Genomic DNA, 13,882 nt, shown 5'->3' with positions numbered 1-13,882 from the left:
AGGCTGCCCCCAGGGCCCTTCAGCCCAACAGTGGCCCCACCCCCCAGTCACATTTCCCTCCAGGGGTCCTGGTACTGTAATCTACCCCAGCTTGGGGGAAAGGCAGGAGGAGGGGACAGTGCCCACAAGAGCTGCCACAGACCAGCCAGCACTGCAAGGTTCCCTCAAGCAGTGTCTGACCCCCACCCAGGTGTGAGGAGGAGGACGTGGAAATGAACGAGGATGCCTACACGGTGCTGACTCGCATTGGACTGGAGACCTCGCTGCGCTATGCTATCCAGCTCATCACCGCTGCCAACCTTGTGTGCCGCAAGAGGAAGGTCAGCCCAGATGCCTGGGTCCCACCCCAGGAAGGGGGTGGCCACTAGAATGGAGCTGGGAACCTAGGTGCTCTCGCAGCTCTGGGCAGGAAGTGGGGTCTTGGGGGGATTAGAGCAGAAAGGGTGGGAGCCAAGACTCCTGGCTTCTGTCCTAGTCCTGAGTGGACTCTTTGGTCTGGAGGGTTACAGCAGGAGAGCTGGGATGCTTGGGTTCTCCACTGCTCTAGGAGGGCAGTGAATTCTGGAGCTCTGGCAGGGGGATGCATGGGTTCTGGGAAAGGAGTGGGGTCAAAGGAGGGGAGCTGCAACTCCTGGGATCTCTCCCAGCTCTGGGAGAAGGGGTGGGGTAAGGAGTCAGGACACCTGGGCTCCCTCCCAGCCCTAGAAGGCAGAGTGGGTAACTCCCTTGTGGCTCTGGTGACTAGGCCAAGTGAGAGGATTTGGATTGCAGGGGGGTGGTCCTGGCACAGGATCCCTCCACAGCTGACACTTACCCTGCTCCTCCCCCAGGGTACAGAGGTTCAGGTGGAGGACATCAAGCGTGTCTACTCCCTCTTCTTGGACGAGTCACGCTCCACCCAGTACATGAAGGAGTATCAGGATGCCTTCCTCTTCAATGAGCTCAGTGAGTCAGGGAGTGGTAGGGGGTATAGGGAGAGAGGACACGGCATAATCCAGCCCCTTCCCCTTGGATTCTAACCTTCTCTTCTCTTGCAGAGGGGGAGAACATGGACACCTCCTGATGGACCCAGACCGCCTTCACTCCCCCTCAGCTCAGCCCTTGGCACCTGTTTTTCAATTAGTATAGGGTTTTTTGATAAAATAAAATTTTTTTTTTTTTTTGGAGAAGATTGGCTGGACACTGGAATGGGGAGGGGGCAGAATGCCTGGATTCTCCTGACTGGGAGTTTAGAGCGAGGTGGGGGAGGGGAGAAAAGGATGGGTTCTTCTTTTGGCTGTGGGGGATACAACAGGGGAAGATGGGACACCTGGTTCTCTCCTGGCTGGGTAAGGGGAGTCTGGTGTTTGGGGACTAGGATCCATGGGTTTGACCCAGCTGGGAGTTTGTAACACACCTACTGCTCTCCCATATCTATACCCTTCTAGCAGAAATCCCCCCCCACCCATGCTGAGACTGACCCCTCTTCTTTTCCCCCCCCTGCAGTCCTAGGGGCTTCATGCTGTCCACCTGTAGGGCCCCCCCCCACCTACCCAGGCCAAGCCCAATCACTTCCCTCCCAGCAGATGACCTTCTCTAACCCCTGGCCCTTTGCTGTGGGGGTGTAGGCAGGCTGTGATGGTCTCCCAGGGGCAGATTAGGTCACGGGGTAGGTAAGGCATCCCCTGATTAGATCCTGAGAGCTAGCCTGTGGGGACAGGAGCTTGCCTGGTTAAATCACTGGAGTCCTGGAGAAGGGTAGGGCACCACCATGTGACTGGGTCACTGGTAAGGGGGAAGGCAGGGGTGCCCATCATGGGGAGACCCCAGTGCCCCACATCATGCCCCAATGCTCTCCCACTCCCAGCCCAGGGCTCCCACATATCCATCTCCTGGCCACATGCAGAAGCTTCTACCTGAAGTTGAGGGTGGCTGCTCAGATCCCCATGGCTAGCAGGCACTGAGCAGAGAGAAGAGTCCACTTGTGTCCCTGCCAGGCTTCACCCCAGGCTTGGCAGTGGGTGCCATTGGCACAGGACCCACTGTATGCAAAGGGCTGGGTCAGAGGCCAGTGCAGTAGCTCTGGGTAGCTCATGGAGGTAAGTGGGTATTTGTGCAAATGGGGCCACACACAGCTGATGGGGACCAGAGTCCTCATGCAACACTAGCCCTTGTGCAGCTGATGAAAGGGAGAGTCCACGTGACAGGAATCCTTGTGTGACATGGGGCTGTGGGCAGCTCCTGGCAGCAGAAGCCTTCACGTTTCACCCTACCCCATTGAGCACTCAGTGTGGGGCAACCAAGAACTCCCAGCCACATTTACTCAAGGCAGCTTAATTTGGATTAAAGTAAAGTAGGGGTGTGAATGTACTGCTGCATGGACCCCCTAGTGGAGCACGGACCTATTGGGGCTTGCCAGGGGCCCAAGGTTAAGCTTAGTGAGTGTGCACAGACCCTGCTGGTCCTCCAGGACCTTCCCATAATCCATGAGTAGCTCAGCTCATGCAGTGCCTCTGAAGATGACCAGAGGCCTGATAAGGAAGGGTATGTACAAAACAAAGGGCAGATTTCCCCCATCCTTGCCCTGTCCTGGTGTGGCCCAAGGGCCACAGCCTTCACCCCAGCCCCGGTGAGGACCAAGCTTTGAGCCCCTGCCCAGCCATCTGCAAGCTGTGGTCTGGGGTCAGGAGGTTGGATACCCCAAACTACCAAACCAGTGCTGAAGGGCACGGGGCACTACCGAGCATGGATATGCCTGGTCCTTGGCAATGCCCCCCCAGCACAGCCCCAGTAGATCATACTACCTGCTTCAGCACCTTCCTACGAGTGCCCCCTCCCCCGCTAGGAAAAGAACCCAGGTGTCTGGGCACCCCCATTGGGCAGTTAGAGGCCAAAACACCTGGGTTTGGGCACAGTGACCCTAGAGGGGAAAGACTCTGTGCCCCTCCCCCCCTGAGGTGGCTAGTGCCCCCTAGCAGGGAAAACCCCTACTCCTGGGGCCCCACCTGGGGTAAAAGCACCAAGGCCGAGGTCTCTTGTATCTCTTTATTAGCGTCTTAAACAGTAAAAGCCCCCAGCTGTGGCACAGTGCCATCCTGACCAGCAGGGGACACTGGATCAGGGATAGGGGTCAATGCGGGGGCAGGGCAGGGCAAGGCAAGCCAGGCCAGGTTGGGGCTCAGCCGTCAGAGAACTGGCGGTACAGTGCAGCCAGGCGGGCATCAGGGAAACGCGGTACAAAGTGCACCTGCAGGATCTGGGAGAAGCCCTCGCTCAGTGCTGGCGCCACGAACTTGCTCCTAGGGGAGAGGAGGGGCTCGGTGCTGTGAGCTTCCCCTAGGTAGGGTCTCCCCTCCCCCTAGCAGTAGCCCTGTTGCATTCAGGATTACTCTGCCTCTGCCTGCCCTCCCCACCCCACATTGTGCGAGCTTCTCCCCTAAGGTACGGTCTCTGCTCCTGGCACTACAAACTTGCCTACAGGCAGGGAGAACTCTCCCTTGCCCCCTATGGAGTGCCCCCTTCCCCAGCACTCACTTGTAGGTGTTGAGGACAACATCGGTGACAGAGACATGCCCTGTTTCTGTCATGTCCCGGAACTGAAAGGACAGATAGCTCTGGTCAGTGGGGGATGAGACCTTTCCCTTCCATAGGGCACTGGCCCTGATCTGGACCCAGGGCAGGGGTGAGGCAGTGGCTTCCCCACTCTGGGGGGTCCTCACTCACCCTGTTGTTGTGTTTGGCCTGCTCCAAGGTGGCCATGAAGAGGAAGCAGCGGCAGGGAACCCCGGCATCCTGGGCACATTCAATGTACCTGGTTAGGGAAGTGGGGAGAGATTCACAAGGGGAGAGGGGGACTGGAGAACCTCTCCTAGGTCCCCCCATCCCCAAGGTCACAAAGCAGTTGGGCTGGAAGGGACCTCACAAGGTCACAGCTAGTCCAGTCCTGCTCAGGGCAGCATCATCCCTGACTACACCATCCCAGCCAAGTGTCTGTCCAACCTGCTCTTCAAAACTCCCAAGGATGGAGATCCCAGCTTTTCTAAACAGCTTGTCCCAATGCTTGACCACCCTCAGTCAGGAAGTTCCTCCTCATCTCCAACCTCAATTTCCTCTGCTGCAGCTCAAGGCTATTGCTCCTAGTCCTGTCCTGTTCCCTGCAGCCACAAAGAAAAATCCATCTCTGTTCTCTCTGCAATTGCCTTAAGTCTTCTCCGGGTTAAACAGTCTCAGCTCTTTCAGCCTTGTAAATCCTGCTTCCCAGGTCTCTGATCTTTTTTGTTGTGCTCTGCTGGGATCTTTCAAATCCACCCACATCTTGAAGTGCAGGGCCCCAAACAGGACCCAGTGCTCCAAGGAAGGCCTCCCCAGTGCTGAAAAGATGGAAGTGTCACTTGATTTGCAAGGGGCACTCCATTCCTAGGATTATAGTAAAGTCAGGCTGAAGGGAACCTCACAAAGTAACATCTAGTCCAGCCGTCTGCTCAAGACAGGATAATCCTTGACTTAAAACCATCCCGGCCAAGTGTCTGCCCACCCTGCTCTTGAAAACTTCCAAGGATGGAGCTCCCACAGTTTCCCTAGGCAGTCTGTCCCAATGCTGGACCACCCTGATAATCAGGAAGTTCCTCATCTCCAACCTAAATTTCCCCTGCTGCAGCTTGAGGCCATTGCTCCTAGTCCTGTCGCCTATGGCCACAGAGAAAAACCCATTTCCATTCATTCTAGACCCGTCCTAGTCTCTAGAATATCTGCACCTCCACCCAACTTGAGCAAGATGCACTTCATCCTCTAATTCAAATCATTCATTAATGATCCAGATTGACATTGCCAATGTGCACACGCCCTGAAGACAGAAGTGCACTGCAGGATATGCCTAGCACCCTGTTTGACCAGCCCCAAGCCACGTGACCCACCTTAAAAGATAAGACCCTAGGAGAGCCTTGACTAGTGGAACATCAAGACCATTAAAAAGAGAAAGTTGTTAACAGCTGTGCAATGAAGAGTGTAGAAGAGATCAGGGAGATTGAACTATGAAGTCAGTTGACTCCCTCAGTCAAGGAACAGCACTTGATGTCTCCTCCCAACCAGACACTGAGCCATGGATGCTACTCCTCAGGTACAACGATCCAAGCAGTTATGTCTCTATTTTACAGTGGGATTATTTACCTAATGCAGGGGTTGTCAACCAGGGGTATGCATGCCCCTGGGGGTACTTGGCAAGGCCCCAGGGGTACACGGCAGCAGTGTGGAGAAGCGGGGGCACTTCTGGTTTCACTGCTGCACACAGGGGACCCCCCAGGCTCATCGACTGGGTACTCCCTGCTTCTCGACTGGCTGCCAGGGGTACACCAACCAAAAAAGGTGGAAATCCCCATACCTAACGAATCACTCCAGGGCAATGAACACCCCCAAGTGGAAAGCAGTAGTTGATGAGGCTGGTTCTAATTTAAGCTATGTACAAGCAAAGCAGGACTAAGAACTGAGGGTTTTGAGACTAAAACTGCCCTCTGGAGGGAAGTCTTTGATCCTTCCTTTTTGTACTGACATGGGATCCTAGTTGTCCACTCACCATAGAAAATTGCAGAAAAACAAGGATGTGCACGTTTTTTTTAAACGGAAATTTTCTGCTTTCTTTTTTTCTTGTAGACAACTAAGATCCCTATAAATGACTTTTGGGGGTCCCTTCCAGCCTGACTTCACTATGATTCTGATTCCTGCTTAAACAGGACACAAAAGAAACATGTTATCATCCATATCAACCCTTTCCTGAGCTCTCACTGGTCTACAGCAGGGGTGGAGGGCACTGGTTGCACTGCCTTTGATTTCTGCTCCACCCAAAATTTAAAACCAACTGTGGGGTAGTGGCAGCAGCATTTCCAGCCAGGCAGCGCTGCAGAAGTCAATTGACTTCATGGCTCATAATCATCTTCCTTATCCCTTCTGAACCCTTCATTCCATAGGTGTTAACGACCCTCTCTATATTTTAAATGGTCTTGATGCTCCACCAATCAGGCTGCCTTTTGTTCTCCAATGCCATTGTGTGTTCACTGCTCCTGGTGATGAAGTTCCTATTTCACAGCCCAGCAGATTGTTTTTAACTTTTTGCAATGAAGTTGTATTTGCTTCTGCTTCAATCCTAAATGAAATAATACAGCCCTGGGCCCCCACGATGTTAGGGAAGCTTCTAGTTTATTTTTAACTGGAGAAAAATACCTGCTGTGTTATATGTGATGGGACCTCTCAGCATCTGCACCCCACTTTTCAAAGTCCCAGATCCACCCATGGTCTCAAGCCTGCACTCCCAGTCTCAGTGTCTCCCTCCCTCTCTCCCTCCAGCCCAACCTGCGACGTGACTCCAGGTCTGGGTTGGTGTTGTCCACGGCTGCGCTCTTGCCCTGGCGCAGTGCTGCTGTGCAGGCTGCCAAACACTTCTGCCAGGAGCCCAGTGTATCCTGGGGGAGAGGAGGGGAGGCGAGAAGGACTCAGACCCGCACCACATGAGGGAGACGGAGTCCTGTCCCCCTCACTGTGCATCCTCCTTACCCGGTTGGCGTACGCATAGCCAGCAGGCACTAGGTGACGTTTCAGGAAGGTTGACTTGCCAGCTGCAGGGGGAAGAGATGGGGTTAGTGCTGGGGGTGGGGGCAGAGGGGAAACTCGGGGCTGGCCAATGGGATCATGGCAGCACAGGGCTTGTGGGAGCTGGAGAGCCTCTGCCATGAGGAACCAGACTAACCTGCAGGGAAGCCAACAGCCACCACCAGCTCGGGCGTAGGCCATACCAGGAGGGCGTTGGGTGGGTCATAAAGGGGCCCATCAGGATCCAGGTGCCGCTGTAGGGGGAGAGGGGAAAGAGAGGGGATGTTAGAGACACCGCACCTGCCCCAGCCCCTCTCACATCCCTCCCCAGAAGAGGCCTTTTTTAAGGGGCTCAGCCAGGGGGGTGGGGGTGCTCCAAGCCCAGGCAGGGGACATCTTGAGTGTTAAGCAGCAGGGAAGGGATGCCTGGGAGGTGGGGAGAGAGTGCTCCTTGGGAGAGTTTGTTGAGGCAGGGGGCAGTTTGTTGTTAGGGGTGTAACATCCCTCATGCCCTGCTGCCCTTCTCCAACCCCCTCAATCTCCACCTATTCCACACCCCTCCCTCCCTCCCCGTCCCATAAGACCCTGCCTGCCCCACAGGCAACTGGGTAGGACCCCGGAGGGAAGGTCCTCAGGGGCAGAGAGGGGCAGGCAGAGCCCTGGAATGGAGCAGGACCCTGGGACCAGAAGGGGGTACTCATGGGGCTGAAGGGGGGCAGTGGGAAATGGCCAGGCCCTGCCAGAGGATAAGTCAGGGACAAAGTGGGGCACTCACCGGGTCGAAGGCAGGCAGCTGGAAGGGGGCAGGTGCCCAACCCAGGAAGAACTCCTCAGGGGTATGGAATGGCAGTGCTGCATTCAGGGCAAACTGGGGGAGAGACGGTGTCAGGGGGTCACTGGGGTGGGGTGGGGTGGGGGGGTTGGGGGAGGCAGGTCTTATACCAGGCGGTCACTGCAGGAGAAATCCTTCTTCTTGTGCCCAGGGGCCCAGTTTGGGGGGCGTCCAGCTGCATCTGGGCGAGACAAGGAGGTGATACCCCCCACTCCAGCCCTGCTGCTTTCCCCATGGTGTAGACCAGTGTCTGCCCTACCATTCCCAAGAAGGGCTTTGGAGGGCAGGGAGCTGGGGTGGAGTAGAGTAGGATACACTGGCAGGGCTGTGTATCGAGTAAGGAGGGGAAGTTACCCAGTTCTGGAGTAAGAGCCAGGCACCCGGGGACACGACACGGACACGGACACGGACACGGACACGACAACAGGACTTGGGGCAAGGGCGCTATGGATCGGGGTTGAGGGACTCCAGCAGCTCCCAGGGTGAAGGGTTTTGGAGTAACCTGTCACTTTCCTCCAACTTCCCCAATGCCCTCCACCCTCACAGTCTAGCCTGGACTGCCTCCCACACCTCCCACCCCAGAAGGCAGAGCCTCCTGCTTCCCCCTCGCAGGCCCCAGTACCCACCCCCCATCCCAAGCTCATTATGGCTGGGAGGGGAGACCACTTCTGTGTCCCCAGACTGGGGAGGGGCTCTCCCAAACCCAGCCCTGAGGCCTACCCCCTATCCCACACCTGAAAGAGGCTGCCCCCTTCCCCCACACTCACCTCCCACATACAGGCTGTGCTGTATGGATACAGACAGGCCCCCGTTTGCCTGGGGAGGGGTAGTAAGAAGGGTAAGTGCCCTACCAACCCCTCATCCACTCCACTCTCCCAGCACCCCCCACACACCCTGCCTGCCCCCCCCACCCTACCCCACCCCACCACCCTACCAGCTCCCACCCTACTGCCTCTTCCCCAACCCCACCAGCCCACATCCCCTCTACCCTTCAAGCCTCTGCTGCCCCTCCCCCTCCACATCCTTAACATCCCCCCCCAATCCCCTTCCATGCACACCCCTCTATCCCATAAACCCCTGCTGCCATCCCCCACCTGGGTACCTTTTGGCACAGATGGTCCCACATGCCCAGCACAGGCTTCCGGTAGATCCCAGTACCAGTGGCAACCAGCACCTGAAAGAGGAAAGGGGGTGGCTTGTGCGTGTGTGATGTGAGGGACACAGACAGGAGCAGTCTCACCCCCACCCCAAGCCGGCCCATCTCAGGTGCCTATATACTAATGCCAGGAGCATGGGGAACAAGCAGGAGGAGCTAGCCCTCCTACTCCCTAGTGTGCATTACGATCTTGTAGGGATTACGGAAACCTGGTGGGAATCCTCACACAACTAGGACCAGATGGGGAAGAAAGGTGGCGGCATTGTTTTCTATGTGAAAATGCCTCTTTGGAGGCTGACAACAGCTCCAAAAATGAACATCTAGAAACTCTCTGGGTTAAGTTGTGGTGGTGCGGTGAGAGAGACCTAACTGTAGGTGTATACTACAGACCACCAAACCAGGGGGAGGAACTCGATTTGGAGTTCACCCAAGAATTGATTGAGGCCACACATGCACATGACATGGTAGTCATAGCCAATTTTAATTATCCAGACATCTCCTGGGAGGAACACTCAGCCAAGTTGGATCGGTTACAATCTTTCCTGAACTGTGTCAAGGAGCTCTTCCTGACTCAGGAGGTATGTGGGCCAGCCAGAGATGATGCTGTGCTAAACTTGGTCCTGGCCAAAGGAGACAACCTGGTGACTGACTTAAATATACAGGGAAGTCTGGGCAACAACTATGAAACCATCATGTTCACTGTCCAAATGCAAATTCCAACAAGCTTAGGTCACCAAGTGCTGCGGGACCAGGGACCGAAGGCAAAAGGTGCACATGAAAAGTGGTTGTCCCTTAAGGACATGATCCTTGAAACACAAAGGAAGTCCATTCCCATGCAGAGAAAAGGTAACAGAAGGGCTGGAAAGCCCTCTTGGCTAAACAGGGAACTCACAGTCCTCTTAAGAAAGAGACTTATAAACAATGGAAGCTCAGTGCAGGCCTCAAGAAGGACTATTCCACAATGGCCTGCATTTGCAGCGAGCAGATAAGAAAGGCTAAAGCGACAACTGAACTTTGATTAGCAACGGGAATCAAGGACAACAAGAAGTCCTTCTTTAGGTACATAGGGAACAGGAGGAAGACAAATGGGAGTGTGAGGCCATTGCTCAACAACTCAGGAGAGCTGGTCACTGGCATCCAGGAAAAAGCTGAACTCCTGAATAACTACTTTGCCTCGGTCTTTCACAGGACCAAGGGAAAAAATGCCAGGTAGGAGTACAAGATGAGCACGGTAGGAATAATCGCCTTCCTACTACTGCCGTAGAATCGGTGTATGACTAATTACAAAAATTAGACATATACAAGTCAGTGGGACTGGATGCTCTTCATCCAAGAGTGCTGAAGGAGCTGGCTGAAGTCACTGTGGAATTCCTGGTGAAACTCTTCCACAACTCGTGGTGCTCTGAAGTCCCTGAGGACCGGAAGAGGTCCAATGTTGTGCCTATCCACAAGAAGGGCAGGAGGAAGGCCATGGGTAACTATAAGCCAATCAGCCCAACTTCCATCCTAGGGAAAATCCTAGAAAAGTTCATCAAGGAGTCTATCTGTGATAAGCTTGCAGAAGGGAAGATTCTAAACGACAGCCAGCATGGTTTCAGCACGGGCAGGTCTTGTCTTACCAACCTCATCTCCTTCTATGACCAGGTGACTCACCACCTGGACACGAGAGAGCCGGTTGACATTGTATACCTAGACTTCCAAAAGGCCTTTCATCTCATATCCCACGATGTCCTTGTGAGAAAACCTGGTTATGAGCTTAACTCTGAGACAGTCAGGTGGGTGAAAAAGTGGCTGCAGGATAGGACCCAGAGAGTCGTAGTGAACTTATCTTCCTGCTGAGAAGTGGGCAGTGGTGTCCCACAGGGGTCAGTGCTTGGTCCAGCACTTTTTAACATCTTTATTAACAATTTGGACGTGGGGGTGAAGAGTTCACTGGCCAAGTTTGTGGATGACACCAAGTTATGGGGGAGTGTGGTCACGCTTGAAGATAGGCTACAGATACAGGCGGACCTAGACAGGCTAGCAAGTTGGGTAGATTGGAATCTGATGAAGTTCAGCATCAAGAAATGTAAAGTGCTCCACCTTGGGATGAGCAGCCCCCAACACACCTACAGACTTGGCAGCACCAAACTGATTAGCACCACGAATGAAAGGGGCTTGGGGGGGAATAACTGACCACAATATGAATATGAGCTGGCAGCGTGATGCTGTAGCCAGTAGGGCAAATAATACTCTAGAAGTAATGGCCACAAGTAATACTCTGGCATGCATCAATTGATGCACCTCCAACAAAACCAAGGAGATGATTCTTCCAGTCTACTCAGCACTGGTTAAACTGCAGCTGGAGTACTGTGTCCAGTTCTGGGTACCACACTTCAACAGACATGGACAAGCTTGAGAGAATCCAAAGAGGAGACATCTGTATGATCAGGGTATTACATGGCAAGCCATACAAGGAAAGGCTGAGGGATCTGGGACTCTTCACCCTGAAGAAAAGGCGGCTGAAAGGGAACCTGATAGCAGCTTACTGCTACACTAGCAGAATACATCTAGGGCTTGGTGAGCAACTGTTCACCAAGGCAACCAAGGGGAAAACTAGAAGTAATGGCCACAAGCTCCTGGAAGACCGATTCAGGCTCAACATTAGGAAAAACCTCTTCACAGTCAGGGTGTCCAGACTGTGTAATAATCTCCCGTCAGAGGTGGTGCAATCATCTACCCTGGAAATTTTCAAGGAGACTGGATGGTCACCTTGCTGGGGTCACCTGACCCCCAGTCATCTGTCCTGCTTGGTGCAGGGGGGCTGGACCCGATGATCTTCCGAGGTCCCTTCTAGCCTTAGAATCTATAAATCTCAGAGCTGGCCATCAGGGACTACACACAGCACTGGGGGCATCTTTGAGCACTAGGGGGGCAGGAGCTAGACAGGGTCCAACCCCCTAGCCCCCAACCCCCCACATCCCAGGTTCCAACCCCAGCCCTGCTCACCTGTATGGGCAGCCCCAGCTGCCCCACCACTGCCTCTGCTTTGGCCTTGAAGACTTCGGGGCGCAGGCGGCCTCGGCTGATCCCCAGCTGGTTGGTGAAGATGATGATCTGGGGAGACAGTAATGTGGGGGTCAGTGGAGAGGCTGGGGGAGGGAATGGGGGGAGGGGCCGAGGTGGGGGGGGAATACCTTATAGCCTTCTCTCTGCAGTTGCTTCAGCTTCTGGGGGACCTCAGGGTACAGGATCCTTGTGGGGTGGAGAGAGGGGGAGGGAAGAGACAGGAGTTATCCCAAGACCTCACACGCTGGAAACTGCTGGGGTCCCTCGCTCCTGACCCACAGCCCCCTGCCCACAGCCCTGCCAGTGCCTGGCTCTTCCCCAGAACTCCTAGGTTCCTTCTCCATCTCATTCTACACAACCCTGTCAACATCTCCCACTCTGCCCCTGACTTCCTGCCCCACAAAACCCTGTTAATGCCCCCCACACCTGCCCCTAGCCAGCCCACTCCTGGGCTTCCCCCAGCTCTGTTGGGGTCCCCCACTGCAGTCCCAGCCCTCAACTCCTCCCCCCCACCAGCTTCATGGTGCCCCTCACTCCCAACCCGTCCTTACCTCCAGTCATCCGGACTGGTAGGGAAAACCTTTCCTGACTGAGTGGTGATGATGGTTCCATCCAGGTCAAACCCAGCGACCTGCAGAGACAGGGAATCAAGGGCCTGGAGTTGGGGAGGAGCAGAGAAGTTCACCACTCTCCCCACAACCCCAATCCCCCAGCTCCCAGAGGTGTCCTGTCCCTTTCCACCAGGGGGTACCTTGGTGCTGGGCATGACACCCTCCTTAGTGAATACCAGCAGCTTGCTGTGTTGCTCCCAGGAGTCCTGGGGGTGGGGAGGCAGGCTCCAGGACCCCCCCAAAGGTTGGGGGGCAGCCCCACTCTTTGCTCCCTGGGCCTGGGCAGCTGTGTCCTGCAGCTGACGCAGTTTGGTGGCTACAATATCATCCTCCTCCTCATCCTCCTCAGAGGGGCTGGGAGCCTTCAGTCTCTTGTGGGGATGCTCCTCATCCTCATCTTTGTCCCCCTCTAGCTGGGGCTGGCGCTTGGAGCTGAAGAAGTCCAGCAGGGTCTTGCGGGGGGAGTGGGCCAGGGCCAGGAAGCGCAGGCCATGGGGGTAGCTGCGGTTTACCAGCCACAGTGTCTGCCCCTCCCTCAGGGTGGCGCTCTTGCCCTGCCCCAGCTCCTGGTTGTCCACTGAGGTGGGATTTACACCCAGCTGCAACAAAGGGGGGTGCATTAGGGGAGACCACCCAAGAGGTGGCTGCATCTTAGCCCAAGGGGAGGGGTGGCCACATAAGTAGCCCACAACTTGTTCCACCTCAGAGGGACCTGCAATTCAGCACTGAGCAAGGGATAACTGAATAACCATCCCTCAAGGTGCCCCCACCCCAAAGGCAGCTGCAACTCAGTACCAAATGAAAGGTCCCTGTATAAATAGCCCACCACGTGCCCCAATCCAAGAAATGGCTGCATCTTAGTGCCAAGCAAGATGCACCAGCTTTCAAGGTGCTCACTCCAAAGGCAGCCGCATCCCAGAACCAGGAGAGGGCGCTCTGTATAACCAGGCCCTAACATGTTCTACCCCAAAGGCAAGTACATCTCAGTACTGGGTAAGAGATCCCTGATGTGCCCCAACCCAGACCCAGCTGCATCTCAGCACCAGGAAAGAGAACTCTGCATAAGTAGTCCCAGACACACTCCAACCCGGAACCAGCTGCATCTCAGTGTCAGGCATGGGGTCCCTGTACAAACAACTCCTCTACAAACCTGCCTCTTGGCCCCTGTGCCTGACTTCACCCTTTACCTGAGTGACTCTCACTGCCTGCTGTTTGTAGTCAGCCAGCAGCTCCACTGCAAAAGAAAACAGCAAGGAGGGAATCAGAACAAGCAACCCCCATGCTGACAAATCCAGACACCCTAGCCCCCCTGCCACTCCCCAGACAAGATGCTCTGGGATGGGGGAGCAAGCAGGTTTGGGAGGGCTGTACCTGGGTTGGGGGAAGAGTTACACCCAGTGCATGGAGAGTAGAGGGAATGGTTGGGGGGAGGGGGGGCCCGGCTCACCTTGCTTCCGGGAGCACTTCTTGTCGGCCACACGGGTCTCGGGGCCACGGCCCAGCACCACGGCAATGCCGTTAGGCAGGGGCACGGGGTCGTGCTTCCCGTCCTGGCTCACAAGGTGGCAAGCCATGGCTGCAGGTGAAAGGAGAGGCACTGGGCAGTAGGTGAGGGATAGCACCTCCAGCCCCATCTCCCCCTGCCTCTCCATCAGCCCCACCTCCTGCCCCACCCCA

General features: G+C 55.4%; 2 protein-coding genes across 3 annotated transcripts in view; one reads left to right on the top strand and one right to left on the bottom strand.

Moving 5' to 3' along the window:
- The window catches only part of RUVBL2 (RuvB like AAA ATPase 2), a 16,392-nt gene extending 15,208 nt beyond the window's left edge, over nucleotides 1–1,184 (top strand). The window contains exons 12-14 of the mRNA XM_025196391.1: nucleotides 191–320; nucleotides 831–945; nucleotides 1,038–1,184. Of these exons, the coding sequence (XP_025052176.1) occupies nucleotides 191–320; nucleotides 831–945; nucleotides 1,038–1,063 (271 nt within the window). The 3' untranslated portion in view covers nucleotides 1,064–1,184. The remainder of the gene's footprint in view (nucleotides 1–190; nucleotides 321–830; nucleotides 946–1,037) is intronic.
- A 1,813-nt stretch (nucleotides 1,185–2,997) lies between these two features.
- Nucleotides 2,998–13,876, bottom strand: PNKP (polynucleotide kinase 3'-phosphatase). Of its 2 annotated transcripts, none has more exons than XM_006014922.3 (16): nucleotides 13,653–13,876; nucleotides 13,393–13,439; nucleotides 12,346–12,804; nucleotides 12,146–12,225; nucleotides 11,723–11,780; nucleotides 11,535–11,642; nucleotides 8,493–8,564; nucleotides 8,158–8,206; nucleotides 7,501–7,571; nucleotides 7,334–7,426; nucleotides 6,716–6,812; nucleotides 6,523–6,584; nucleotides 6,322–6,431; nucleotides 3,703–3,790; nucleotides 3,514–3,575; nucleotides 2,998–3,278 (listed from the first exon to the last, which is right to left on the bottom strand). In XM_006014922.3, the coding sequence occupies exons 1-16, from the start codon at nucleotides 13,855–13,857 to the stop codon at nucleotides 3,158–3,160; spliced, it is 1,782 nt and encodes a 593-aa protein (XP_006014984.2). In that variant the 5' UTR covers nucleotides 13,858–13,876; the 3' UTR covers nucleotides 2,998–3,157. The 2 variants fall into 2 exon arrangements, with proteins under 2 accessions (XP_006014984.2, XP_006014985.2); XM_006014923.3 differs by having other exon boundaries at nucleotides 3,140–3,278; nucleotides 3,703–3,771.
- Nucleotides 13,877–13,882: the final 6 nt, after the last annotated feature.

Source organism: Alligator sinensis, unplaced genomic scaffold, assembly GCF_000455745.1.
Source record: "Alligator sinensis unplaced genomic scaffold, ASM45574v1 scaffold647_2, whole genome shotgun sequence".
Classification (NCBI taxonomy): Eukaryota; Metazoa; Chordata; order Crocodylia; family Alligatoridae; genus Alligator; species Alligator sinensis.
The sequence above is the reverse complement of the archived record's forward strand: the minus strand, read 5'-3'. Positions and strand labels throughout refer to the sequence as shown.